The sequence below is a fragment of the Scyliorhinus torazame genome, chromosome 10 (assembly GCF_047496885.1).
Source record: "Scyliorhinus torazame isolate Kashiwa2021f chromosome 10, sScyTor2.1, whole genome shotgun sequence".
Classification (NCBI taxonomy): Eukaryota; Metazoa; Chordata; class Chondrichthyes; order Carcharhiniformes; family Scyliorhinidae; genus Scyliorhinus; species Scyliorhinus torazame.
In genome coordinates, this window is record NC_092716.1 from 205,434,290 (window position 1) to 205,460,844 (window position 26,555).

The 26,555-nt window shown below is 46.0% G+C and overlaps 1 protein-coding gene across 1 annotated transcript in view; it reads left to right on the forward strand.

Annotated features, from left to right (window-relative positions):
• The window catches only part of otog (otogelin), a 431,253-nt gene that overhangs the window by 40,544 nt on the left and 364,154 nt on the right, over positions 1 to 26,555 (forward strand). Inside the window, exons 8-14 of the mRNA XM_072517704.1 lie at positions 30 to 151; positions 1,118 to 1,323; positions 8,089 to 8,219; positions 14,879 to 14,985; positions 15,451 to 15,560; positions 22,686 to 22,811; positions 23,457 to 23,565. Coding sequence (XP_072373805.1) covers positions 30 to 151; positions 1,118 to 1,323; positions 8,089 to 8,219; positions 14,879 to 14,985; positions 15,451 to 15,560; positions 22,686 to 22,811; positions 23,457 to 23,565 — 911 coding nt within the window. The remainder of the gene's footprint in view (positions 1 to 29; positions 152 to 1,117; positions 1,324 to 8,088; positions 8,220 to 14,878; positions 14,986 to 15,450; positions 15,561 to 22,685; positions 22,812 to 23,456; positions 23,566 to 26,555) is intronic.

Sequence of the window (26,555 nt, forward strand, 5' to 3'; positions counted from 1 at the left end):
CTGTGTGTATCATATTTCCTAATCTGCAGGTGCACAATAACCCAGCATGTCAATCTTCGCCATATTCTTGTCAGCGATCGGTCAGTTTATTCTTTCCGTATGAAGGGGAAATTATTCTACAAAACTTTGAAGTCATCCACCATAGACAAATGTAATTATGTATTTTTATAATATATGCCAAATCCTTCTGGCTAATCAAGCTTGTGCCCCAAAAAACTTGTGTTGGAGATTAACTTCTTCTAATTACGACTGAATATCAAGCTCACTAAACACTGGATCATTCAGATTGCAACTCACGTTAAGGCGACTATCTCAACACTATCTAAAGTTTATTTTAAACGCAGGTTTTTCTGTACCTCATTTCTACATAAATTAGGTATATAAAACTGTAAAGTATTAGTAGGGATTCATGATACAGGCAAATATGGAGGTGGATCCCAAGATGGCACAGTGGCTAGCACCGCTGCCTCACAGCGCCAGGGACCCGGGTTCAATTCCAGCCTTGGGTCACTGTCTATGGAGTTTGTACATTCTTCCCTTTTTGAATTTTGAATAACTTAGTTACTGCTTCTAAAATTATCTAATCTCTTTTATTGTTTTGACTTAATTGTAGGCTTTGCTTCTTGATTATATTTGAAAAGATGATGTTATCATCCCAATAAAACGTTTTTTTAAATCCTTCCTGCTGCTTAGGATCAACCCCAAACCAAGTCTAGAATTTCCTAACTGGCTGCAAATGCTGTCCTGACACAAGTGGAGAAAATTACCCCAGGGCTAAGACGGCCTGCAGTTTTCTTTCCATCCCTGTGGGAACCACTTGTCCATCAGTTACCCCTCAATCAGATGGGCAGGATGAAATCTAAGCCTCCCCCAATTTAAATTTTGCATGTGAACTCCTGTCCAAACCATTTCTTCCCTTCATTCATAGCTGCTGTTAAAATTATACAGGATGCAAATGAACACTGCTATTCATCTGGAGTAATAAGTTTTATATGCCCTATTAAGTTGATATGATGCTATCATGACGACATAACATTAGTTCTTTTTTAACCATAAAACACTGGGGGCTAGCTATCTTTTTTTAAAAAAATTGAATATTCCTACTTCTGTTCTCCAGTGTTCAGCTGCCATACATTATTGGAAACCTAAAGTTTGAACAAATAGCTGGATACATACTGGTTAGACATCACCATGGATTTTCCTTGGCGTGGGATGGTGGCTCAGGAATCTACATAAAAATGAATATGGATTATGTTGGAAAAATATGTGGACTATGTGGCAACTTTAATGGAAATATGCATGATGACATGTACACTAGCTATGGTAAGTAAGAGAAAATGTTAAATGAAGGAAATACTAAGGTGGTAATTTGATTTTGCTGTCTACAATATAATCTTGGACAAATGTTAAGTATCACAAATTAGGAAGTGATATCTTCTATCCTCAATGTGCAAAGAATTATTATTTTTTGTACTCTGTAATTCAAATCGTGTCTGCTTGCATCTAACAAATGCTAAATTCATTCCGACTGGATGTACCAAAGATCCTTATTTTAAAAAATGTGGAACAGTGAGCCAATTTATCATGGCCCTGTGTCTGACCTCTGCTCCTTTTTACTGCGGCTTCCCAATGGAAGCATCTGATCGCGCAGTAGTCTCTTTCCACTTTTTCTCCACAACCCTCCCTCACGGAGTAAGAGCAAAGCAGTGCTGCAACTGGTGGAGGCTCAACAGATCATTTTAATTGTGTCATGGCAATGTAAAACATGGAAGCAGCTTTTTCCTCAGGTGAAATTAACAGAATATAATCTGAAAGTTTAGTTTTTTAAAAATACACTAGGTATTTTCAGCTGGTGTCTCACTCACTGCCTGAAAAAGCTGGGTGATATCTGCGCTGACATCCGCCTACTATTGATATGCAACATCTGAGGGACTTTTCTCATGATTTGCTTCTTCAGTTATTTTTCTCCTATTATGAATGATAATGTGAATAATAAATAATAGTGATATAAAGGGGACAAAGTTTTGCTGTTATTATACTAAGACCTGGTTAAACTAATGTACAGTTCTGTACACTGCACCTTTAGAAGTGATGCATTGGCCTTGGAAGGACTGCAGAGAAGACCTAGTTTGCCTGACAGTTCTCCCACACCCAAAATTGCTAAACCTGTGGTCATCCAAAACTCTACTGTCCGTGTCCTAATTTACACAAAGCCCTGCCCGCCTGTCAGCCCTGTGCTTGCTCAAGCAAAGCTTCAATTTTAAAATTATTTTGCTTGACTTTAAATCCCTTCATGGCCTCCCTCCCTTCCTATTGCCTAAACTCCTCCAGCTCAATAAACCTTCAAGTTATCTGTGCACTTCTGCAATACTGACTTCCTGAGCATCCCCAATTTTAATTGTTTTGCCAATGGCAGCCATGCTTACAGTGCTCAAGGCCCTAAACTCTGGAAATCCTTTGCTCAACCTCTGCATGTTTCTCCCCCTCATTCCTCCTTTAATTTATCTCTTTGACTAAGCTTTAGGTCATCTGCTGTAAAATCTTGTGTGACTTGGTGCCAAATTTTGTTTGATAATGGCTCCCTGTGAAGTGCTTTGGAATATTTTACTGCATTAAAGGCATTATGTAAATGCAAGTTGTGTGTCTCCTTGTCCTAGACTCTTGCACAGGTGGAAAAGGTTTCTCTTGATCTGTCCTATCAATTCTTTATAAAATCTTAAAAACCTCAAACAAACCACCCCTAACCTTCTATTCAAGTAACGTAATTTTAGTTTATGTAATCTCTCCTAATCTATCTTTGGATCCTTGGTAACAGCTTTGTGAATTTATGCTTCACACCTTCCAAGATTAAAATATCCTTTCTAAGGTGTGATTGCCAGAACTGTACATTAGACTGTCCATTGTGTAGCTCCAGCAAAACTTTCTCCCTTTTTATTCCAGTTCTCTAGTTACAAAGGCTGATTTCTATTAGCATTGATAAGAATTTTTCCGACCGACTGTTGTACTTTAGTGATCTGTATTTAAACCCCTAAATCCTTTTGTATGCCACTGTTCCTAGCTTTTCACTATTTAAATAGTACTCATACCTCAATTTTTAACAATCTTATCCCCCTGGTACCATAGACCACAACATGTACTTCCATAGTCAAAGGCCTGAGAATGGATGTTCAGTGGCAGGGATCATGATTCATATGTCTGTTTGTGAAATTGGTCGTAATAGGGTTGGATTTTATGGCCTCAAATCAGGGGGGTTGCTCCTTTGAGCAAATGTACACGAGCACGTGATGACATGAGGCTGGCAATTTGATATATTTGTCCCAGACTCGGAAATTACGCAAGGTGAATGAGGGGTAATTCAGAAGCCTGCCATTCTGAAATGTCTAAACAATGAGTTTGTTGATGACCCAATTGTCTGCAATTTTTCATTGCCCACTGCATTTTTGATACATTTTGTGAGTAATTTACGTCAGTTATGACATGGTGGCTCAAGGTTGGAAGAAAAGGCCTGTCACCAGAACCATAATGTAGCACCAAATTCTGCTCGGAAAGCTGACAACGTCAGTATTTTTTGGGAGCCTGCCAAAAGAAATAAAGAAAGTTTGAGAAACCGAGGACCTTTAGGATTGTAGCCATGACCAACTTTCTGTTAATGGTATAAGGACTCCCCCACCCCCGTTGCATGATATTTCTGCCTAGACTCCAGATTGGGAGTGGTGCCCCCCCTTCACAATTCTATTGGACTGCCACTAACTGGCCATCCAGCGATGCTTGATTCAGCGGCGCTGAGATAGTAGGCATGTGAGCAAGTAGACCACCTACTTTACATTCCGCCTCCCTTACCCCACCGAAAAGCATAAAGTCCATCCACATTATGGGCTGGATTTTGGGTTGGGGGGATGATGACGAATGGAAATACAGCTTGAATGACAACAATTAAAAGCGATCAGCACTTTTAAAAGGAAGTACACTCTCGCTGCAGACAGAAAGGAATTTGTGCTGAAGCAAGAAATGGCCAGAAGAAGCACTGACAGCCCCCAAAAAAGGTAGTGGAAATCAGAAAGAAATCCTTTACACGTCCAGGGAGCAGGAAGCACTCCAGGCAATACCTGTGCCACCAATGAATCATAGAATTTACAGTGCAGGAGGCCATTCGGCCTATCGAGTCTGCACCTGCCCTTGGATAGAGCACCCTCCTTAAGCCCGTGCCTCCATCTTAAACCCGTAACCCAGTAACCCCACCTAACCTTTTGGTTACAAAGGGGCAGGTTATCATGGCCAATCCACCTAACCTGCACATCTTTGGACTGTGGGAGGAAACCGGAACACCCGGAGGAAGCCAGACACGGGGAGAAAGTGAAAACTCCACACAGACACTCACCCAAGGCTGGAATTGAACCCGAGATCGACCCGGCTCACAACTCCTCGTGAGATTCAGTGCAATCTCGCGAGACGTTGCAATGTAAATCCTGCTCACAATGGCCAGGATCACTTTTAGAAAATCTGCATATTAGAGCGAGGCAGTAAGCCTCACTCTAATGTGCAGATTCCCAAAATACCTGAGGCTTTGGGCTTCAATCTAAAATGCCCGATGTGGATGTTGGGGGATGTGGGAGGGGGCGGGGAACCCTCCAGTGTTGCATTCAGGCTGGGGGAAGGTCGGGGATTCTTTTCGGGGCTTCGGAGATCGGGACACCATTTTTAAATGGCGCCACGATCTCTCGCTACAAGGGGGAGTTCCAGCGAGCAGAGCCCCCATTGTAAAAAACGGGACTATGTGTAGCCTCGATCCCCGTTCAGGCCCCTTATTCAAAATGAGTCGCGTTGAAAAGCCATGTGTTTCTCGGCACCGTGAGTACCGGAAAACACACGGTGTAACACGTTCGCTCAGTGACTTTGTTCCCTTTTGGGAAGATCGCGCCCGTACTTTACATTAACCTTTTAAATGACTTTCGATTCTCTCGGTACCAGTCCGAGATGATTCTTAGTTCCTATGGGATTACTTCTGTTCTTTACCTTTCCTGGACAAGTAAGTAACTTTAAACACAGATCTATCTTTCACAGTGAGAAATTGTCCTGGTGATTTTCCTTCTAGCTCAGCAAATCTTCCAGACTTGTTTCGAATCTTCACAAATTTGGCCTTTTTAAACCTGAACATGAGTTCCTATCCTCCAAGGTGAATTGCAATGATGCATGTGCACAGGCTTCTTTAGAAACACAAAAGATATTTATTGGTTGGAAAACTGTACAGGGCCAGCAGCCCCTCCCGGCTGCCCTAGAGCAGCCCACCGGCAATCCCCTGTTCCTACATGTCTTCTACAAATGTTCTAGACGTCTTCTGCCTAAGAAAGGACACCACGCCTGAGGTGATGGTCCACTTGGTCCCCCATGCCAGGTGACCCTCTCCTGCTGTGTTGCTGTTAGAGGCACAATCACCATAGTGAAACATAGAGACTTTTGAACGCTAGCTGCTCTCTCTCCTGGATCCTGCCGTATAAATTTATTGGTGAGTTTCAGGAATATATTTTAGGAAATTCTCAAACTTGATCTCACTTTAAGGACTCTTCCCTCTCTAAAAGCCCACCCCTGTGGCAAAAGAATCACATGGGACTTATATCCAGGTACATATGCAATTAATTATTTTTAAACACTCATTCTATTCTATCTTGGAATTAAATTAACAGTATAAAGCATAACTGTTTACAACATGACATTCTCAATGCCTTCCTGAAACTTTGAAATGAGCAGTCCTAACCATTATAAATATGAATGCTACTAGCTGCCATTGTCTCCAAATTTGAACACCTTTCGCCTTCTTTCCAGCAAACAAAATGTGCCCCCATTTTGGCAAGTGAACTTCAGAACAGGTCACATGACCCTCCCTTCATTTTATCCTAAATTAAAGACACTGGGTGCGATCTACCTGCCACGTCCTGTCGGAATGGGGATGGGACGTGGCCAATAGATCTCAGGAGAGGCCTCTCCCGGGATTCCTGATGGTCATTACACCTCGTGAGACCTGACCAGATCTGGCGAGACGTCCTGATGTGGGTGGGACCCAGTCTCGCACAGTTAAGTGAGTTTAAAAACTCCTTTAACCGTGCTGCTGCTGGATCGAACGGCCACCTGGCATCTATCAGCCTCGACGAAGTGATCTCAGCCGGAGACCATTTAACACTTGTCCCCGCGAATGGGGAACAGGTGAAATGTCACTCGGGGCGGGGGTCTCCCAGACAGCCAAAGGCACACGGGTGGTCAGCCTCTGGGCAGGTTGACACCCTGGCATTGCTGGTGCCAGATGTGCACATTGACACTGCTAGCTTGGCACCCTGGCACCAGCCTGGCAGTGTCACCTGGGTGCTAGGATGCCCATGTGGCACTGTCAGGCTGGCAAGGACACTGCCAAGGTGCCCATGTGGCACTGTGGTACTGTCAGGCGCCAGGGGCACTGCCAGGGTTCCCGGCTAGCAGTACCAAAATGCCAGGCTGGCATTATTCCACGCCAGGGATTGGGCCCGGGGGTGCCCCACCAGTATGTGGTGGGGTACGAGTGGGGTAGGGGCTCATGGTCCACAACAGGTGAGTTGGGGCATCGGGGGGGGGGGGGGGGGCAGATTGTGCCCCGATCTTTTCCTGCACCGGGATTGATCCCTTGATTTCTACCCAGAACGGACTCTTTTGTTTTAGTTAAATCACCCCCATAGTCCCAAACCATAATAACCTTATGAACCTCATATTTGTAACAATGACTTCTTCGGAGTGCACTACAAACTTTATTTCTCATTTTAAGGCAACACTCCTTTGCCAGCAGTTCTTTCCCTCGAAAGGTAGGACTTTTGGTGGCTTATGGGAAAAGCCACCATCCATAACCAAGGCTGCTGTTACTTGTGCATTTTTCCAGGATAGTAACTGAGAAGCAGTATAATATAATTCTACCTTGTGGAGCACACAGCTGAAATTTGGAAGATGCATTTCTGATGCCTGGAACATTATGGGAGTCCTGCGGAACATGGCTTAATTAGAGATTCAAAATCATGATTGTGCAATGCCTGCTGCACAAATTTGCCTTGCAAATAGGCCTCACCATGGATATTGTGGAGGAAGCAGCCAGCCAAGGGCAACAAGGTTGAGACGAGCTCCTGCCTCTTGGTGCTACCTGCTGCTCTCAGCTGAGAATCCTGGTGGTTAGAAGCATTTACTTAAAACAGGCCGATCATCTGAATTCTAGGAATAAGGTAATAGGACCTTGGTTTAATTTGTTTGCTTTTGGAACAGGAACCACCAGAACCAATCTGGCCTCGCCTTTTTTCTAGGTTGCGTTAGATAGATTTTTAATTGTGTCAAAGGTTACGGGGGGCAGACAGGAAAATGGAATTGAGGACACCATCAGATCAGCCAGGATCTTGGCAAATGGCAGAACAGGCTTGAGGACTGAATGGCCTTCTTCTGCTCCTAATTGTTGTGTTCTTGAGCAGCAAAATCAACCAATGAAGAATGAGCAGCATAAAGAGATGCAGAGGATAGTCAATCACCAGCTTTGGACACATTTGACGCAATCTGTATGGGTTTCTCTTGCCGTCATATCTGGTCCTTGACATCTCATGATCCAACCCTGACTATATCTTTTCCATTCCCATTACAAAGAACCCACCAACTAGGTTCACACTCAACTTTCACACTCTCATTCACACTCCTAATCAAAGCCAACCTTAACCAGGACAATATATGTATCCACAAAAATTTCAGTGCAACTGTAACTTAAATTTCCAGCCCAAGGTGTGTAATATGTTTTGGTGTCATGCTTCTGTACAACTTCTAAAACTAACCTGGTGCCCTGCGATAGCATGCAACTTACCACTTCCATAATGACAAGCTCTCAATGACTGGTGTTCCTGACACGAGTATCTTGCTGTTATTATGCACATTTTGCTGGAATGTAGAAAGCCTAATAGAATTAGCTAATTTTTCAATGATTGGCCGTTAATTGTGACCTGTTACTTTTCCATTTCATTTTCATTCAAGAAGAAATGCTAGGCTTCAAGGACAAATTTTCTTTATCGAATGAAGTTAAATTATTTTTATTTTGTTTAGGTTTGTTAACAGAAGACATAGCTATTTTTGGTAACAGCTGGAAAGAAGACATGCCAGATAAGAAACCTTGTCACATTATTCCTGTCAGCTACCCAGCACCATGTTCTGGACAAAGCCAAAGAGTAATTGAAGTTAGTTATAAACCAATTTTATTTTAAACCAAGTTTTATTTGCAGGACATTAAACTGTTTTGATATTGTTTATGGATATCAGAGATTATAACAATAGCTTTAATATTTAATTCGTTGCAGAGATCAGTAGAATTAGAAAATGACAAATTGCTGCAATTTGTGTTCTTTAAGACATAACTGATTTTAATAACACACAGTGCTCTTTCTCCTGAACAACAATTTTATCTTCCAGAATCTGTAACTGCTTAATTAAATAATGGGTGAGATCTTGCGGGCCCGTTGGCTGTGGGTGCAAATCCTGATATGGCTGCTAAATCTCACGGGAAGGTTAAAACGGGATTTGCACCGGCGAGATCTCGATTTGAGATCTTCTCCACCACCTACCAGTGCCTTGATCAGGTTCATTCCAAAAAGACCGTGAGCCACGTTTCCATACATTTCAATAAACAATGTACTTAAATGGCTTTAAACCATTGCATCCGCCCACGATGGATCCTCCCCCCCCCCCCCCCCGCACGGCGTGACGGCACGCAGGTGCGAATCGCTATTAGTTTTCAAAAGTGAAAGCCAGTCGTGATTACGATGTGGGGGTACATAGGTGCCTGGAGGCCTTGGGTGTTGAGGGCCAAAGCTGGGTATTTCTCCATGGCTCCCGGGCAGCCAGGGGTAGTGCCAAGTGGGTGCTGAAGTGGACAGTGCCAAGTGGGCACTGCCAAGGCGTACCCCTTCTCCATTGGGGGGATCCTCTTATGTGTGGATGGGGGGAACTGAGAGAGCCCTGATTACAGCGCCGGGCAGGGGAAATGAGGGGGGGGGGGTTGTAGGTGAGGGCATCCCCAATATTCTTGGGTGGGGGAGGGTTGCCGCGAGCTTGCTGGGGTGGTCCTCAGTGTCCGTCGGGGGCTGGTGAACTTATTTTAAATGAAGATCACTGTGCTCTTTAAAGATGATGCCCTTATCTCTGGTGAGCCGGCCTTGCCGGTTCTACCAGGCACAGCTCCGTCAGAGTGATGGCGTAAACCATGTCCCCAGATTTTCTGTGCACTAAGTTCTGGAGAAAAACAGGCCAGTTTTCAGTCCGAGCCTGACACTCTTGACAAATTGTGGGAAATTTCCACCCAACAATTTTCATAAGCAGCACATGTGTTGTAATGTTTCTTGAGTGCTGAACATGAAGGCATGATAACAATTTGTTGGGATCCATTATGGAGGAGGTTGAGGGGAATGTTTTATCAGAAACACTTTCCGAGCAGAGAGGCTGAAGTTAGGAGCAGAAGGGAAGATAACAAGAGCAGAGAGGCAAAGATGACTAGAGAAAAGGTAATGGCCAATAATGATATTAGAAGGGAAGACAGTGGGTGTGATTCCCTGCTTGGGAGACTATGTTCACCTGTTAGAATAAATAAGGAGACCCCCCACATTTACCCACTAGATCGGGCAATCCCCCCACAGAAACCCCCCAAATAAGGAGACCCCCATAGCGAAAAGAACCCCCCACAAAGACCCTCTAACTAAAGGAACTCCCCCTCCCCCCCCACACACACACACCAGAGCCCCCTAGAAAAGAGAACCCTGTCTGGAAGCTAGAGAACATTCCAGACAGGGGCTGTGAAAAAACATACTGTTGTAACACTCAGCTGGCCATACACCTCCTGGCTCAGACAGAGGTGGCACCACGTGTCCATTCCTGGAAAGAGAAAAGCATTGACCTGTGTTTAAACCCCTCAAATCCTTTAGCTGCAAGCCATTCATTCATTTCCCTTCATCAACTGCGACTGACAGCTTCTGCAAACACAACTGTGAGTTGTGCTTCATTCATCTTCCTTGAGTAACTCCAAGTTCTGTAACCACAATGTTTACAATCATCAACCACTTCAAAGTCAGTTACATGTTGTCAATTTCCAGCTCAGCACTTGAAAATCACTCAAGTGTGAAGGGGGTGGTGGTGATTGGAATGAACTTAACTCACTTTGAAGTGGTTGATGTTTGTAAACATTGTAGTTCCAGCACTTCAGAGGTACTCTTCCATGAAGGGAGATGAATGAAGTAGCTTCTGGAAGCTGTCAATCACAGCCTACCAAGAGATCTGAGGGGTTAAACATAGGTCACTGCTTTTCCCTTTCCAGGAATGGACATGTGGTGCCTCCTCTATCTCAGCTAGTAGGTATATACCCAGGTGAGTCTTAGAACAGTAATTTCTTTCACTTCCTCTGTCTGGACTGCTCTTTAGCTTCCAGACAGGGATTTCTTTTCTGGTGGGTCTGTGGGGGGTGAGGAGGATTGCCTTAGTTAGGGGGTCTCTGTGGCGGATTCCTTTAGTGAAGGGCTCTCTGTGGGCTGGTTAGCTATTTAGAGAGTCCCTGGGGGAGAGTGTCTCCCTATTTGTGGGGTCTATGTGGGGGGTCTCCCTATTTAGGGGGTCTCTGTGGGGGGAAGCCTTCCTATCATGGGGGTTTCTGGGGGAATCACGATCTAGGGGGTCACTGGGAGGTCTCCAGTTTTAGGGGATCTCTGGGGGGGCAGTGGGTGGGTTGTCTGGTAGAAGAAGGGTGGGCAGGTCATGCATTGCGTGGGGAAGGATGACCCTCGCACGGACTGTGGGGGAAACACCCTTAAGGAATTACCTCCTTGGCCCATCGCGAAGTTCACCACGTCAGGGCCATGTTGGTAAGTACGAGTAGCAAGCCTTGCCAACATGGTTCACAGCCCAGAGGACCGGATAATGACACGGGCCCACAGACTCTGGTGCCTGGCCGGCTAAGTTTGCATCCTTCCTCCCGCTGGTGTGCGGACATGCAGATGCGAACCTTGACCCTGCCATTAGCGGGAGGGGGGGGGGGGGGGGCGGAGCAAATGGATCAGCATCCACCGGCGCCCGTGCCGATTTCTTCCGGGTACCCAATTCTCCACCATAGCACAAATGCTGCTGCCGGTGTTGCAAGGCGGAGAATCTAGGCCAGTATCAGATCTACATAGCCTGAGATCCAGATAAGAGGCTGATTAAAAATGTTGAAGAAGAAGCCAGCAGTGGAGAGGTTGGCTATAGAGCAAGAATTTGAGTTAAGGAACAGAATCACAGACATTTGTCCTGAATAAATATATGGTTAATAATACATAAATAATAAATTGATAAGATAAATCTACATTCATAAACAGGACAGATTTGGTCAGATTAAATGTTATATATTTCCTAAAGTTTATCACACTCTAATACATGAATAGTGTAACAGAAAAGGATGTCAATAATATGATAATTTTCTTTATGATATAATCAATAAACGGAACATTTTAATATATTTTATAATTTGTCATTTTCTTTAGCGGGGCAATTCTGAGTTGATTGTAAGTTCATTGCAGATATAACTGGAATCACAGGAGAAAAGCAAACTCCAGATTACAGGCTTTTGTCAGGACAAAATAGTAAAAATGCACCTTTTTTTAGATATAAATTAGAGAACTACTCAGAAAATAAACCCTTAGCCTGGCATCTCCTCCTTCTCTAATATTGTGACATTGCTATGATTGTTGTCCAATCAAGTTTCTAGGCACCATCAAATTGGCTTTGTGATGGAAGCGAAGTTTAATTATTTCAAATGGGTAACATTAATATTTTTTATACATTGCTTCAGATAGACAGATTTAGGTTAAATTAAAATATGGGGCGTCATTCTCCGACCCCCTGCCGGGTCGGAGAATCGCCGGGGGCTGGCATGAATCCCGCCCCCGCCGGTTGCCGAAGTCTCCGGCACCGAATGGGCCGATGTCCCGCCGATAAATTGCCTGTCCCGCCGGCGTGGATTAAACCACCTTTTGAACGGCAGGACAAGGCGGCGTGGGCGGGCTCCGGGGTCCTGGGGGGGGGTGCGGGGCGATCTGGCCCCGGGGGGTGCCCCCACGGTGGCCTGGCCCGCGATCGGGGCCCACCGATCCGCGGGCGGGCCTGTGCCGTGGGGGCACTCTTTCCCTTCCGCCTCCGCCACGGTCTCCACCATGGTGGAGGCGGAAGAGACTCCCTCCACTGCGCATGCGTGGGAAACTGTCAGCGGCCGCTGACGCTCCCGCGCATGCGGCGCCCGGAGATGTCATTTCCGCGCCAGCTGGCGGGGCAACAAAGGCCGTTTCCGTCAGCTGGCGGGGCGGAAATTCGTCCGGCGCCGGCCTAGCCCCTCAATGTTGGGGCTCGGCCCCCAAAGATGCGGAGCATTCCGCACCTTTGGGGCGGCGCGATGCCCGTCTGATTGGCGCCGTTTTGGGCGCCAGACGGCGGACATCGCGCCGTTTCGGGAGAATTTCGCAGATGTTTTGGGAGTAACCTTAGCTGAACGTTAACTGAGATGGCTTATGATTCAAGCTTCACTCCAAAAAAACCTGTTGAGTGGTGGAATGAATTTCTATCCCTGCATTAAGTGAAGTACATGTGTCTGACGGTTGAGAGTGTCAACTCCAATCTGCTCCACCCACACCTCCACCCCAAAGCCCTGGTAAGATTAATGGTTTGACCACATAAACAGCAGTCTGTGTTATGGAAACAACCCACTGTATTATCTATTTGAAGTCAAAGCAATGGAAGAAATGGATTGTCATATGCTCTGGGCATGGAACAGAAGGAGAAGATGAAGGCTGGAATTTTCCGGCTGTTGGGATTCTCTTTCCCCCCCCGCCTGTGGGTTTCCCAGTGGCTTCAATGGGAAATCTCATTGACAAGTGGCGGGAGTGGAGAATCCTGCTGCCAGCAAATGGTGTGCCGCCGAGAAACATGTGGCTGGGGGATGGGAGAAACCCGCTGGAAAACCTGCCGGCGGGAAGGGCTGGAAAATCCTGCTCTTGTCACATGCTGAAAAAAAGAGAAACACCAATTGGTCAAAAATCTATCGTTTACACCGTACCTAATTAGTTCAGGAAATTATCTGGCTCTTGAAGATTCCATACAATTGTTAAATGAACCTTTAGTTTTAAAGTAAATAACAGAAATATAATAAAAAGAAATACATGCATCTGGATAGTATCCTCCACAATCTCAGTATGTACTAAACTGCTTTACAGCCAATGGAGTACTATTGAAGTGTCACTGTTGTAATGTAAAAAACTAATGGATTACTTACTCTAGTGATATTGGGCGGGATTCTCCGACCCCCCGCTGGGTCGGAGGATCACCGGGGGTCAGCGTGAATCCCGCCCCTGCCGTCCTCCTAATTCTCTGGCCCCCCCCCAAATTGGCCCGGCGTGAGTTGCGCCACCTGCCTCGGAGAATGGCGGGGTCCGGCGCGACTCAATAGGCGCTGGGATGCCCGAATTCTCCGGCCCGTCTTTTGCCAGTCCCGCCGGCATGAATTGGAGTAGGTCCCTTACCGGCGTGACCTGGCGGCGCAGGCGGGCGCCGGGGTTCTTGGGGGGGCGCGGGGTGATCTGGCCCCAGGAGGTGCCCCCCACAGTGCCTGGCCCGCAATTGGGGCCCAACGATCCGCGGCGGGCCTGTGCCGTGGAGGCACTGTATCCTTCCGCACTGGAGGCTGTACCGGTCTGCCATGGCCGGTGCGGAAACTAAGCCCCCTGTGCATGCACGGGGATGACGCCAGCACGCGATGGCACTCCTGCGCATGTGCCAACTCACGCTGGCTGGCGGAGGATCTTTGGCGCCGGTTGGCATGGCGCTAAGCCCCTTTCCCACCGGCTGGCGGGACGCAAACCACTCCGGGGCGGGCCTAGCCCTCCTCCGCACCTTTGGGGCGGCTCGATGCCAAAGTGGTTCATGCCACTCCGTCCCGCTGGGACCTCCCGTCCCACCGGTTAGGGGACAATCCTGCCCCATGTAACTACAACTCTTATTAGTGGTGAGCATCTGGAATGAGCTGCTAGAGGCAGTGGTAGAGGCGGGTACAATGTTTTCCTTTAAAAAACAGATAGACAGTTATATGGGCCGGGTGGATATAGGGGGATATGAGCAAAATGCGGGCAAGTGGGACCAACTTAGTGATAGAAACTGATGTGTTATATGAGTTGGTTTAACACTGACTGCAACTGGATGCAGTAAGTCGAGAAACAGGCTTCCGACACAGGAGATGGTCCAACACTGTTTTATTGAACCTGCTGATTGCTGTACATAATCTGCTGTGGGTTGACACTCTGTTAATCTGAACTGATAACCTCTGTCTGGCTTGACCAGACTGGCTCTCTGTCACATGGAGACAGTGCTTACTGCACTGTGCACCCTGACTATCTCTGGAGCTGTATCCAGTGAGAAGAGGCAGAGTCGTGATGCCTCGTGTGTTTTATAGTGGTGGTGTCCCCTGCAGTGTCCTGTCTGGTGATTGGTTGTTCTGTGTCCTGTGTGTTTATTGGTTATTCTGTGTGTCAGTCGCTGCCTGTCTGTATCTCATTATATACATGAGTGGATATTATGACAGAACCTGGGCGGCATGGACAAGCTGGGCCAAAGGGCTTGTTTCCATGCTGTAAACATCTATGACTCTATATGTTTCTGCTTCTGTGAAATTAATCTGCCTATGGACAGACACCATTTAAGTTTTAATATTGAAAAGATAATGCCAGTTCCCATTTCTGGTTTGCAATATGGTGTATCTTTAATGTATACTTTAACTGGATGAGATTTCTCATATTATAATATTCTAATGTTCTAATATTCTTATGATAATCTCCAGAAAATAAGAGATACATGCACAGTGCTTCTCGGTTATCCATTTATCCTCTGCCATTATTATGTTCAACCGTATCCATATATGGCCAGCTGTGTGAATGATCTCTGCATGTGAGTATGTTTAAAGAACTAAAAGTCTTTCAAAATTTTTATTTGTTATATTTATTAATAGTTTCTTACAACATAAAATCCCATAAACATTTTTGTCACAATAAAAGATTATGCAAGTGTTAAAAATAACAATTTGTAGCATTCTGAAAAGCTTGGTAAGTTGGCTGGATTTCAAATGTTTAGGGGCAGGATTCCCTGATCCCTGTCGCATGGTTCTCGGCGGCACGCTGCCGGTGGGATTTTCTCTTCCCGCCGCTTGTCATTGAGATTTATGATTGAAGCCACCTCACCCAGCCGGGAAACCCACGGGCAGGGGTGTGCTGCTGGCGGGAACAAAGAAATCCAACAGCTGGAGAATTCCGGGCCTAGGAGCCAAATAAAAGACATTTGATTTCATGAAGAATGCAAGGTTAATCTGACTGTGCAATTACTGATCGACATTGTTACTTTCCCTCATTCTATCAGGTATGGACCTGATAATACGACATTATGTGGCGTGCTAACTGAGTATGCAAGAGCTTGTGCACAAGCGGATCGACCACTACATGACTGGAGACAACTATTCAACCAGTGTGGTATGATACAATACAGCAGACAGTTCTATACACCATCGACACAAGTGGGTCACAAACTGGGAATTTAAAATTAATTTGTGTCATAATTGCCATAATTGTACCACACTTGGAGTATAGTGTTCAATTCTGGTCGCCACACTAACAGAAGGATGTGGAGACTTTAGAGAGGGTGCAGAAGAGATTTACCTGAATGTTGCTTGGTATGGAGGGCATTAGCTAGGAGGAGCGGTTGAGTAAACTCGGTTTGTTCTCACTGGAACGACAGAGGTTGAGGGGCGACCTGATAGAGGTCTACAAAATTATGAGGCGCATAGACAGAGTGGATAGTCAGAGGCTTTTCCCCAGGGTAGAGGGGTCAATTACTAGGGGGCATAGGTTTAAGGTGCGAGGAGCAAGGTTTAGAGTAGATGTACGAGGCAATTTTTTTTACACAGAGGGTAGTGGGTGCCTGGAACTCGCTACCGGAGGAGGTGGTATAAGCAAGGACAATAGTGACATTTAAGGGGCATCTTGACAAATACATGAATAGGATGGGAATAGAGGGATACGGACCCAGAAAGTGTAGAAGATTGTAGTAGTCAGGCAGCATGGTCGGCACAGGCTTGGCGGGCCGAAGGGCCTGTTCCTGTGCTGTACCTTTCTTTGTTCTTTGTAATACCAAGTACATCTAGGCAAAAACTGTGAAACCATCTTCATCAACACTGGAAGTGAATGATTTAGGAACTGGCAGTCTTCCTTGGATCTATGGACCCACTTTATACTGTGCAGTTATTGACCTGAGACAGGTACCCATGCTAAAACAATGCACATAGAGAGAAAAATGATTTTATAACAGAGCAATGTAATATTTTCAAAACTTTGAAAGACAGTTGATTGTTATCAGTGTTTAAATAATCAATCAAAATTTAGTGCAAGACATTTAGTGGGATGTATATTGAGTTTAATCCGAGTTTAAGGTGAAATAGGACACACTAGTTATCCAACAGACTAGATGGCCATATAACAAGTACAGTCCAGTTTGGACAGGATGACTGGCATGCATGAACAGCTCTTTCTTTTTCTTCTTCCACCTCTCTTCTCAGTGCCTTTGTCTTTTTGATTAAGCAAGATTAAATAAAAAGCGTAGCACAGCTTTCTACTATGGTTATTTGTTCTAACTATCTACCAGTTGCTATCACACTATTGCAAGAGACTTGTCTGTCCATGGAACCTTTTTCAAGCTAGATATTGTTACCTAAGATGAATTATCCCACTAGCCTTATTTCAATGGGAATGAAACCTTAAGTAACTTTCAGTAAAACAAAACTTCCAGCAGTAACCTATTCCTTTATCTATCAGGCTGATTATATATACATATATCCTAGGCATGTAGCTTATTTCTAAATGATAACACTTTGGATATCTAAAGGGGAATAAATTAAATCAAATTAATTTGTTTAAAATGGAACAATTGATGGAAAGGTTTTTGCAACACAATCAGTACAAGGCTCTGATTATTTTTCTTTAACTCATGAATCATAGTTAACATCTGAAACTGTGGGTGGGATTCTGGCAGGACTGGAAATCCCACCCAGACTCAACAGACTTTTGGCTGTTTTCCAAATTTCCCAGTCCCACCCGTGCCGATCCCCACCATGGGTGGGACTGGAACATTCTGGCCTGTGTCCAAACTTTTCTGTTATGGATTGACAGGGGCCTTCTGGGAGGTGAGTAGTTAGTTTAAAAGCTCTTACCTTTACAGGAGCAGCCCATTGGATTTCGGCGGCAGCGGTGCGCAGGGGCCTTCTGGGAGGTGAGTAGTTAGTTTAAAAGCTCTTACCTTTACAGGAGCAGCCCATTGGATTTCGGCGGCAGCGGTGCGCAGGGGCCTTCTGGGAGGTGAGTAGTTAGTTTAAAAGCTCTTACCTTTACAGGAGCAGCCCATTGGATTTCGGCGGCAGCGGTGCGCAGGGGCCTTCTGGGAGGTGAGTAGTTAGTTTAAAAGCTCTTACCTTTACAGGAGCAGCCCATTGGATTTCGGCGGCAGCGGTGCGCAGGGGCCTTCTGGGAGGTGAGTAGTTAGTTTAAAAGCTCTTACCTTTACAGGAGCAGCCCATTGGATTTCGGCGGCAGCGGTGCGCAGGGGCCTTCTGGGAGGTGAGTAGTTAGTTTAAAAGCTCTTACCTTTACAGGAGCAGCCCATTGGATTTCGGCGGCAGCGGTGCGCAGGGGCCTTCTGGGAGGTGAGTAGTTAGTTTAAAAGCTCTTACCTTTACAGGAGCAGCCCATTGGATTTCGGCGGGAACCGGAAGTTCGACCTCTGGCAAGTCCCCCCCCCCCCCCCCCCCAATAAATTCTGGTGGAGAGGAAACCCGAGACCCATTGGTGTAAGGTAAGTGCCATATTATATTATATATTATTAGCATTGTGCAGGCCAAGGATTGGAGGTGGAGGAGCAGTCTCTGTCAGCGAGAGAACCTGAGAACATCTCAGAAGGTAAGCAAGTGATTTTTACTTTTATACCTTTTTTCAAATTGTGTGTGTCGGGGGGGACAGAAAAGCTGTGACCTGAGTGGCTGGTTGGGATTCTAACCTAAATTTTTTTGACTATTTGGGAACTAATTAAACATAATAACTTAATTATAATTTAGAGGATATCTAAGCCAGAGATCGGAGGATATTATAGTTAGCTATCGCATTTCTATTAGAAATCTAGTGCTAGGAAACAGATAGTTGACAGTAACTTTGTAATTTAAAAAAAAAAAAAGTATTTATTAAAAAAAAAAAGACAAATTTTAATTTTAATTAATTGACGCAATGTCAGTTAGAGGGGTGCTGTGCTCTGACTGTGAGATGTGGCAGGTCCGGGAGGCTTCCAGCGTCCTGGATGGCTTCATCTGCAGAAAGTGCACCCAACTGCAGCTCCTCACAGACCGCATGGTTCGGTTGGAGCAGCAATTGGATGCACTTAGGAGCATGCAGGTGGCGGAAAGCGTCATAGATCGCAGTTATGTAAGTGTGGTCACACCCAAGGTGCAGGCAGAGAAATGGGTGACCACCAGAAAGGGCAGGCAGTCAGTGCAGGAATCCCCTGTGGTTGTCCCCCTCTCGAACAGATATACCCCTTTGGATACTGTCGGGGGGGATAGCCTATCAGGGGAAAACAGCAGCAGCCAGAGCAGTGGCACCACGGCTGGCTCTGATGTTCAGAAGGGAGGGTCAAAGCGCAGAAGAGTAATAGTTATAGGGGACTCTATAGTCAGGGGAACAGATAGGCGCTTCTGTGGACGTGAAAGAGACTCCAGGATGGTATGTTGCCTCCCTGGTGCCAGGGTCCAGGATGTCTCCGAACGGGTAGAGGGAATCCTGAAGGGGGAGGGCAAACAGGTAGAGGTCGTTGTACATATTGGTACTAACGACATAGGCAGGAAGAGGCATGAGGTCCTGCAGCAGGAGTTCAGGGAGCTAGGCAGAAAGTTAAAAGACAGGACCTCGAGGGTTGTAATCTCGGGATTACTCCCTGTGCCACGTGCCAGTGAGGCTAGAAATAGGAAGATAGAGCAGACAAACACGTGGCTAAACAGCTGGTGTAGGAGGGAGGGCTTCGGTTATCTGGACCACTGGGAGCTCTTCCGGGGCAGGTGTGACCTGTATAAGATGGACGGGTTGCATCTAAACCGGAGAGGCATAAATATCCTGGCCGCGAGATTTGCTAGTGTCACACGGGAGGGTTTAAACTAGTATGGCAGGGGGGTGGGCACGGGAGCAATAGGTCAGAAGGTGAGAGCGTTGAGGGAGAACTAGGGAATATGGACAGTGTGGCTCTGAGGCAGAGCAGACGGGGAGAAGTTGCTGAACACAGCGGGTCTGGTGGCCTGAAGTGCATATGTTTTAATGCAAGGAGCATTACGGGTAAGGCAGATGAACTTAGAGCTTGGATTACTACTTGGAACTATGATGTTGTTGCCATTACAGAGACCTGGTTGAGGGAAGGGCAGGATTGGCAGCTAAACGTTCCAGGTTTTAGATGTTTCAGGCGGGATAGAGGGGGATGTAAAAGGGGAGGCGGAGTTGCGCTACTTGTTCAGGAGAGTATCACAGCTATACAGCGAGAGGACACCTCAGAGGGCAGTGAGGCTATATGGGTAGAGATCAGGAATAAGAAGGGTGCAGTCACAATGTTGGGGGTATACTACAGGCCTCCCAACAGCCAGCGGGAGATAGAGGAGCAGATAGGTAGACAGATTTTGGAAAAGAGTAAAAACAACAGGGTTGTGGTGATGGGAGACTTCAACTTCCCCAATATTGACTGGGACTCACTTAGTGCCAGGGGCTTAGACGGGGCAGAGTTTGTAAGGAGCATCCAGGAGGGCTTCTTAAAACAATATGTAAACAGTCCAACTAGGGAAGAGGCGGTACTGGACCTGGTATTGGGGAATGAGCCCGGCCAGGTGGTAGATGTTTCAGTAGGGGAGCATTTCGGTAACAGTGACCACAATTCAGTAAGTTTTAAAGTACTGGTGGACAAGGATAAGAGTGGTCCGAGGATGAATGTGCTAAATTGGGGGAAGGCTAATTATAACAATATTAGGCGGGAACTGAAGAGCATAGATTGGGGGCGGATGTTTGAGGGCAAATCAACATCTGACATGTGGGAGGCTTTCAAGTGTCAGTTGATAGGAATACAGGACAGGCATGTTCCTGTGAGGAAGAAAGACAAATACGGCAATTTTCGGGAACCTTGGATGACGAATGATATTGTAGGCCTCGTCAAAAAGAAAAAGGAGGCATTTGTCAGGGCTAAAAGGCTGGGAACAGACGAAGCCTGTGTGGCATATAAGGAAAGTAGGAAGGAACTTAAGCAGGGAGTCAGGAGGGCTAGAAGGGGTCATGAAAAGTCATTGGCAAATAGGGTTAAGGAAAATCCCAAGGCTTTTTACACTTACATAAAAAGCAAGAGGGTAGCCAGGGAAAGGGTTGGCCCACTGAAGGATAGGCAAGGGAATCTATGTGTGGAGCCAGAGGAAATGGGCGAGGTACTAAATGAATACTTTGCATCAGTATTCACCAAAGAGAAGGAATTGGTAGATGTTGAGTCTGGAGAAGGGGGTGTAGATAGCCTGGGTCACATTGTGATCCAAAAAGACGAGGTGTTGGGTGTCTTAAAAAATATTAAGGTAGATAAGTCCCCAGGGCCGGATGGGATCTACCCCAGAATACTGAAGGAGGCTGGAGAGGAAATTGCTGAGGCCTTGACAGAAATCTTTGGATCCTCGCTGTCTTCAGGGGATGTCCCGGAGGACTGGAGAATAGCCAATGTTGTTCCTCTGTTTAAGAAGGGTGGCAGGGATAATCCCGGGAACTACAGGCCGGTGAGCCTTACTTCAGTGGTAGGGAAATTACTGGAGAGAATTCTTCGAGACAGGATCTACTCCCATTTGGAAGCAAATGGACGTATTAGTGAGAGGCAGCACGGTTTTGTGAAGGGGAGGTCGTGTCTCACTAACTTGATAGAGTTTTTCGAGGAGGTCACTAAGATGATTGATGCAGGTAGGGCAGTAGATGTTGTCTATATGGACTTCAGTAAGGCCTTTGACAAGGTCCCTCATGGTAGACTAGTACAAAAGGTGAAGTCACACGGGATCAGGGGTGAACTGGCAAGGTGGATACAGAACTGGCTAGGCCATAGAAGGCAGAGGGTAGCAATGGAGGGATGCTTTTCTAATTGGAGGGCTGTGACCAGTGGTGTTCCACAGGGATCAGTGCTGGGACCTTTGCTCTTTGTAGTATATATAAATGATTTGGAGGAAAATGTAACTGGTCTGATTAGTAAGTTTGCAGACGACACAAAGGTTGGTGGAATTGCGGATAGCGATGAGGACTGTCTGAGGATACAGCAGGATTTAGATTGTCTGGAGACTTGGGCGGAGAGATGGCAGATGGAGTTTAACCTGGACAAATGTGAGGTAATGCATTTTGGAAGGGCTAATGCAGGTAGGGAATATACAGTGAATGGTAGAACCCTCAAGAGTATTGAAAGTCAAAGAGATCTAGGAGTACAGGTCCACAGATCACTGAAAGGGGCTACACAGGTGGAGAAGGTAGTCAAGAAGGCATACGGCATGCTTGCCTTCATTGGCCGGGGCATTGAGTATAAGAATTGGCAAGTCATGTTGCAGCTGTATAGAACCTTAGTTAGGCCACACTTGGAGTATAGTGTTCAATTCTGGTCGCCACACTACCAGAAGGATGTGGAGGCTTTAGAGAGGGTGCAGAAGAGATTTACCAGAATGTTGCCTGGTATGGAGGGCATAAGCTATGAGGAGCGATTGAATAAACTCGGTTTGTTCTCACTGGAACGAAGGAGGTTGAGGGGCGACCTGATAGAGGTATACAAAATTATGAGGGGCATAGACAGAGTGGATAGTCAGAGGCTTTTCCCCAGGGTAGAGGGGTCAATTACTAGGGGGCATAGGTTTAAGGTGAGAGGGGCAAAGTTTAGAGTAGATGTACGAGGCAAGTTTTTTACGCAGAGGGTAGTGGGTGCCTGGAACTCACTACCGGAGGAGGTAGTGGAGGCAGGGACGATAGGGACATTTAAGGGGCATCTTGACAAATATATGAATAGGATGGGAATAGAAGGATACGGACCCAGGAAGTGTAGAAGATTGTAGTTTAGTCGGGCAGTATGGTCGGCACGGGCTTGGAGGGCCGAAGGGCCTGTTCCTGTGCTGTACATTTCTTTGTTCTTTGTTCTTGTTCTTTGACTGTGAGAAAGTTGCTGCCAGTATTGTGGGATCTCATAAGACCTCACTTAGCTAGGTCATTTAGATACTATAAATGTATAATTCATGCAGACATAATTTGAGGTACTTCCTTAGATTGACCTGAAGGCACATTTTTGGCAGAAGAGGAGAGGGAATTTTATTCTACATCTAGCCTATACTAAACAAGGGCGAGAAATATTTGGTGTTGGAATTGGGAGCCAAAAGTGGTGAAATATTTAATTGCTCAAGAGTTGTTGTCACTCAACAAATGTAAGAATTCCAAAACCTCTCTCTTTTGAATATAATAGTGATTCATGAATGAAAATCTCAATTCTCTTATTTGCTCATTTTGTTTGGTGCTTTTTTTTCCTCCCCACAGTGGCAATTTGTGAAGATGAATTTGTCCACCAGGAATGTATAGACTGTTGTCCCATGTCATGTGGCCTGGAGCAGGAGTGCGTTGGCAGTGATTTTCAGTGCCTTGATGGATGCTATTGTCCTCAAGGTGAATTTATAACTTAGAACATTTAAGCTAAAACCAATAATTATTTTGTTTCCTTGCCCATTGTCAGCCTATCCTGTTTCAATGTATTCAAAAATTGACCTGTTTGTATAACAATGAGAGTACATATATCTTTACTCCTAATTATTCAATTATCTTTGAAACTGGCTGTTGGTGGCCATGCCTTCAGATGCCAGGGCCCTAAACTCTGGTTTACTCTTCCGAAACCTCTCCCCTTCACCATGCTTTCTTCCTTTAACACACACCTTAAAACTTAACTAGTGATCAAGATTTTGGTCATGTAGCCGAACATCTCCATATGTGGCTCCGTGTCATGCTTTGTTCTATAATGTCCATGTGAAGCATCTTGGGATTAAAAATCCTATTGTACATATGTTGTTGTAGTTGATGAAAAAGTGTTCTTCTAGGACATGCAATTTTTTCCTGATGCGTGAATGTAATTAAAACTGAAATGTTGAGATTAGTTCCAGTTTCATCAGCTGACTACCCATAAGATAGTTATCTCTTGCACCTGCTTATAACTTAAGGCTTGAATATAACTTCTAACACCATGACCTATAGGAATTTCTGACAAACATAAGATGCTTTTAGTAATTAGATATAAATTGATGTAATTGCTTCTCACAGGGTTAATTCACGAAAATGGAACCTGTCTGAACCGCATTGAATGTCCTTGTATGTTTCAAGGTATTCCCTATACATCAGGCTCTGTAATTCAGGAACACTGCACCTACTGGTTAGTGACTTATCACTCAAGGAGTTATTTCCACTTTCAGTAGAATTTATTTTACATTAAAGTACTGTAAATTCCTATATATTTATCTATGTATTGGAAGATGTGCCATAACGGTAAATATAAGTTTTTACATGCCTTATCAAATATGTACTTGACGGGGAGGGTTTTAAATAGAATTGGACCTCCAATTGCAACAGCAGTGATAAGTTGCATAACAACAGGGCAATGAACATCAAAAAGTGAACATAAACAGTGACTAGACAGATGTATTTGAGCTAATGTTTTGGCTTTACTCTACCAGCATGGAGTGCTAATCAGAAATTCAGTTGCATTCTGAGTGCTACTTTCCAACCATTAATTTAAGTGGTTGAAACCTTGAATGAAGGGCATGTCTGGATTGACATAGATACATAGAAGATATGAGCAGGAGGAAGCCTTTTGGCCCTTTGAGCCTGCTCCGCCATTCATCACGATCATGGCTGATCATCCAACTCAATAGCCTAATCCTGCTTTCTCCCCATAGCCTTTGATCCCATTCTCCCCTAGTGCTATATCTAGCCGCCTCTTGAATATATTCAGTATTTTAGCATCAACTACTTCCTGTGGTAATGAATTCCACAGGCTCACCACTCTTTTGGTGAAGAAATGTCTCTTTATATCTGTCTGAAATGGTTTACCCTGAATCCTCAGACTACGACCCCTGGTTCTGGACACACCCATCATTGGTAACATCTTCCCTGCATCGACCCTGTCTCGTCCCGTTAAAATTTTAAAAGTCTCTGAGATTCCCCCTCATTCTTCTGAACTCGAGCGAGAACAATCCCAACCTAGTCCACCTCTCCTCAAAAGACAGTCCTGTCATCCCTGGAATCAGTCTAGTAAACCTATGCTGCACTCCCTCGAGAGCAAAAACATCCTTCCTCAGAGAAGGAGACCAAAACTGCACACAGTACTCCAGGTGTGGCCTCACCAAGGCCCTGTACAATTGCAACAACACATCCCTGCTTCTATACTTGAAACTTCTCGCAATGAAGGCCAACATACCATTTGCCTTCTTTACCTCCTGCAGCACCTGCATGCTTACCTTCAGCGACTGGTGCACAAGGACACCCAGGTCCCGCTGCACACTCCCAATTTACAACTATTCAGGTAGTAATCTGCCTTCCTGTTTTTGCTTCCAAAGTGAATAACCTCACACTTATCCAAATTATACTGCATCTGCCATTAATTTTGCCCACACCCCCAACCTATCCAGATCATGCTGCAGGATCCCTGCATCCTCGTCACAATTCACCCTCCCACCTAACTTGGTATCATCTGCAAATTTTGAGATGTTACATTTTGTTCCCTCATCCAAATCATTAATATATTGTGAAGAGCTGGGGTCCCAGCACCGATCCCTGTGGTACCCCACTAGTTACTGCCTGTCAATTTGAAAAGGACCATTAATCCCTACTCTTTGTTTCCTCTCTGCCAACCAGTTTTCTATCCACCTCAATACATTTCCCCCAATTCCATGTGCTTTAATTTAGCACCATAATCTCTTATGTGGGACTTTGTCAAACGTCTTCTGAAAGTCCAAATATACCACATTGACTGGCTCCCCCTCATCAACTGTACTGGTTACATCTTCAAAATAATTCCAACAGATTTGTCAAGCATGATTTTCCCTTCATAAATCCATGCTGACTCTGACTGATCCTGCCCTTGCTTTCTAAATGTTCCGCTATAAATTCCTTGATAATGGATTCAAACATTTTCCCCACTACCGATGTTAGGCTTACTGGTCTATAATTCCCTGTTTCTCTCTAACTCCCTTTTTGAATATTGGAGTGAGGTGAGCCATCCTCCAATCTGCAGGGACAGTTCCAGAGTCTCTAGAATCCCGGAAGATGACCACCAATGCATCCACTATTTCCAGAGCCACCTCCTTTAGCACTCTGGGATGCAGATTCTCAGGCCCTGGGGATTTATCCGCCTTCAATCCCATCAATTTTCCCAGCATCATTTCTCCCTCAGTTCTTCCCTCTCACTAAACCATTCATTCACCAACATTTTAGGTATCTGGGGCGAAATTCTCCCGAAACGGCGCGATGTCCGCCGACTGGCGCCAAAAACGGCGCCAATCAGACGGGCATCGCGCCGCCCCAAAGGTGCGGAATGCTCCGCATCTTTGGGGGCCGAGCCCCAACATTGAGGGGCTAGGCCGGCGCCGGACGAATTTCCGCCCCGCCAGCTGGCGGAAACGGCCTTTGTTGCCCCGCCAGCTGGCGCGGAAATGACATGTCGGGGCGGCGCAGGCGCGTCAGCGGCCGCTGACAGTTTCCCACGCATGCGCAGTGGAGGGAGTCTCTTCCGCCTCCGCCATGGTGGAGACCGTGGCGGAGGCGGAAGGGAAAGAGTGCCCCCACGGCACAGGCCCGCCCGCGGATCGGTGGGCCCCGATCGCGGGCCAGGCCACCCTGGGGGCACCCCCGGGGCCAGATCGCCCCGTGCCCCCACCAAGGCCCCGGAGCCCGCCCACGCCATCTTGTCCCGCTGTTCAAAAGGTGGTTTAATCCACGCCGGCGGGACAGGCAATTTATCGGCGGGACTTTGGCCCATCCGGGCCGGAGAATCCAGCGGGGGGGGGTGGGGGGGGGGGGGGCCCGCCAACCGGCGCGGCCCGATTCCCGCCCCCGCCAAATATCCGGTCCCGGAGACTTCGGCAACCGGCAGGGGCGGGATTCACGGCGGCCATCGGCCATTCTCCAACCCGGCAGGGGGTCGGAGAATGACGCTCCTGATTTGTGCCCTCTTTTGTGAAGACAGAACCAAAGTATGTGTTCAACTGCTCAGGCATTTCTTTGTCTCTTATTATGCATTCCCCAGTTTCTCTCTGTCGGGGGCCTACATTTTTCTTTACCAATCTCTTTCTCTTCATATATCTATAGAAACTCTTAGTGTCAGCTTTATGTTCCCTGCAAGCTTCCTTTCGTACTGTACATTCC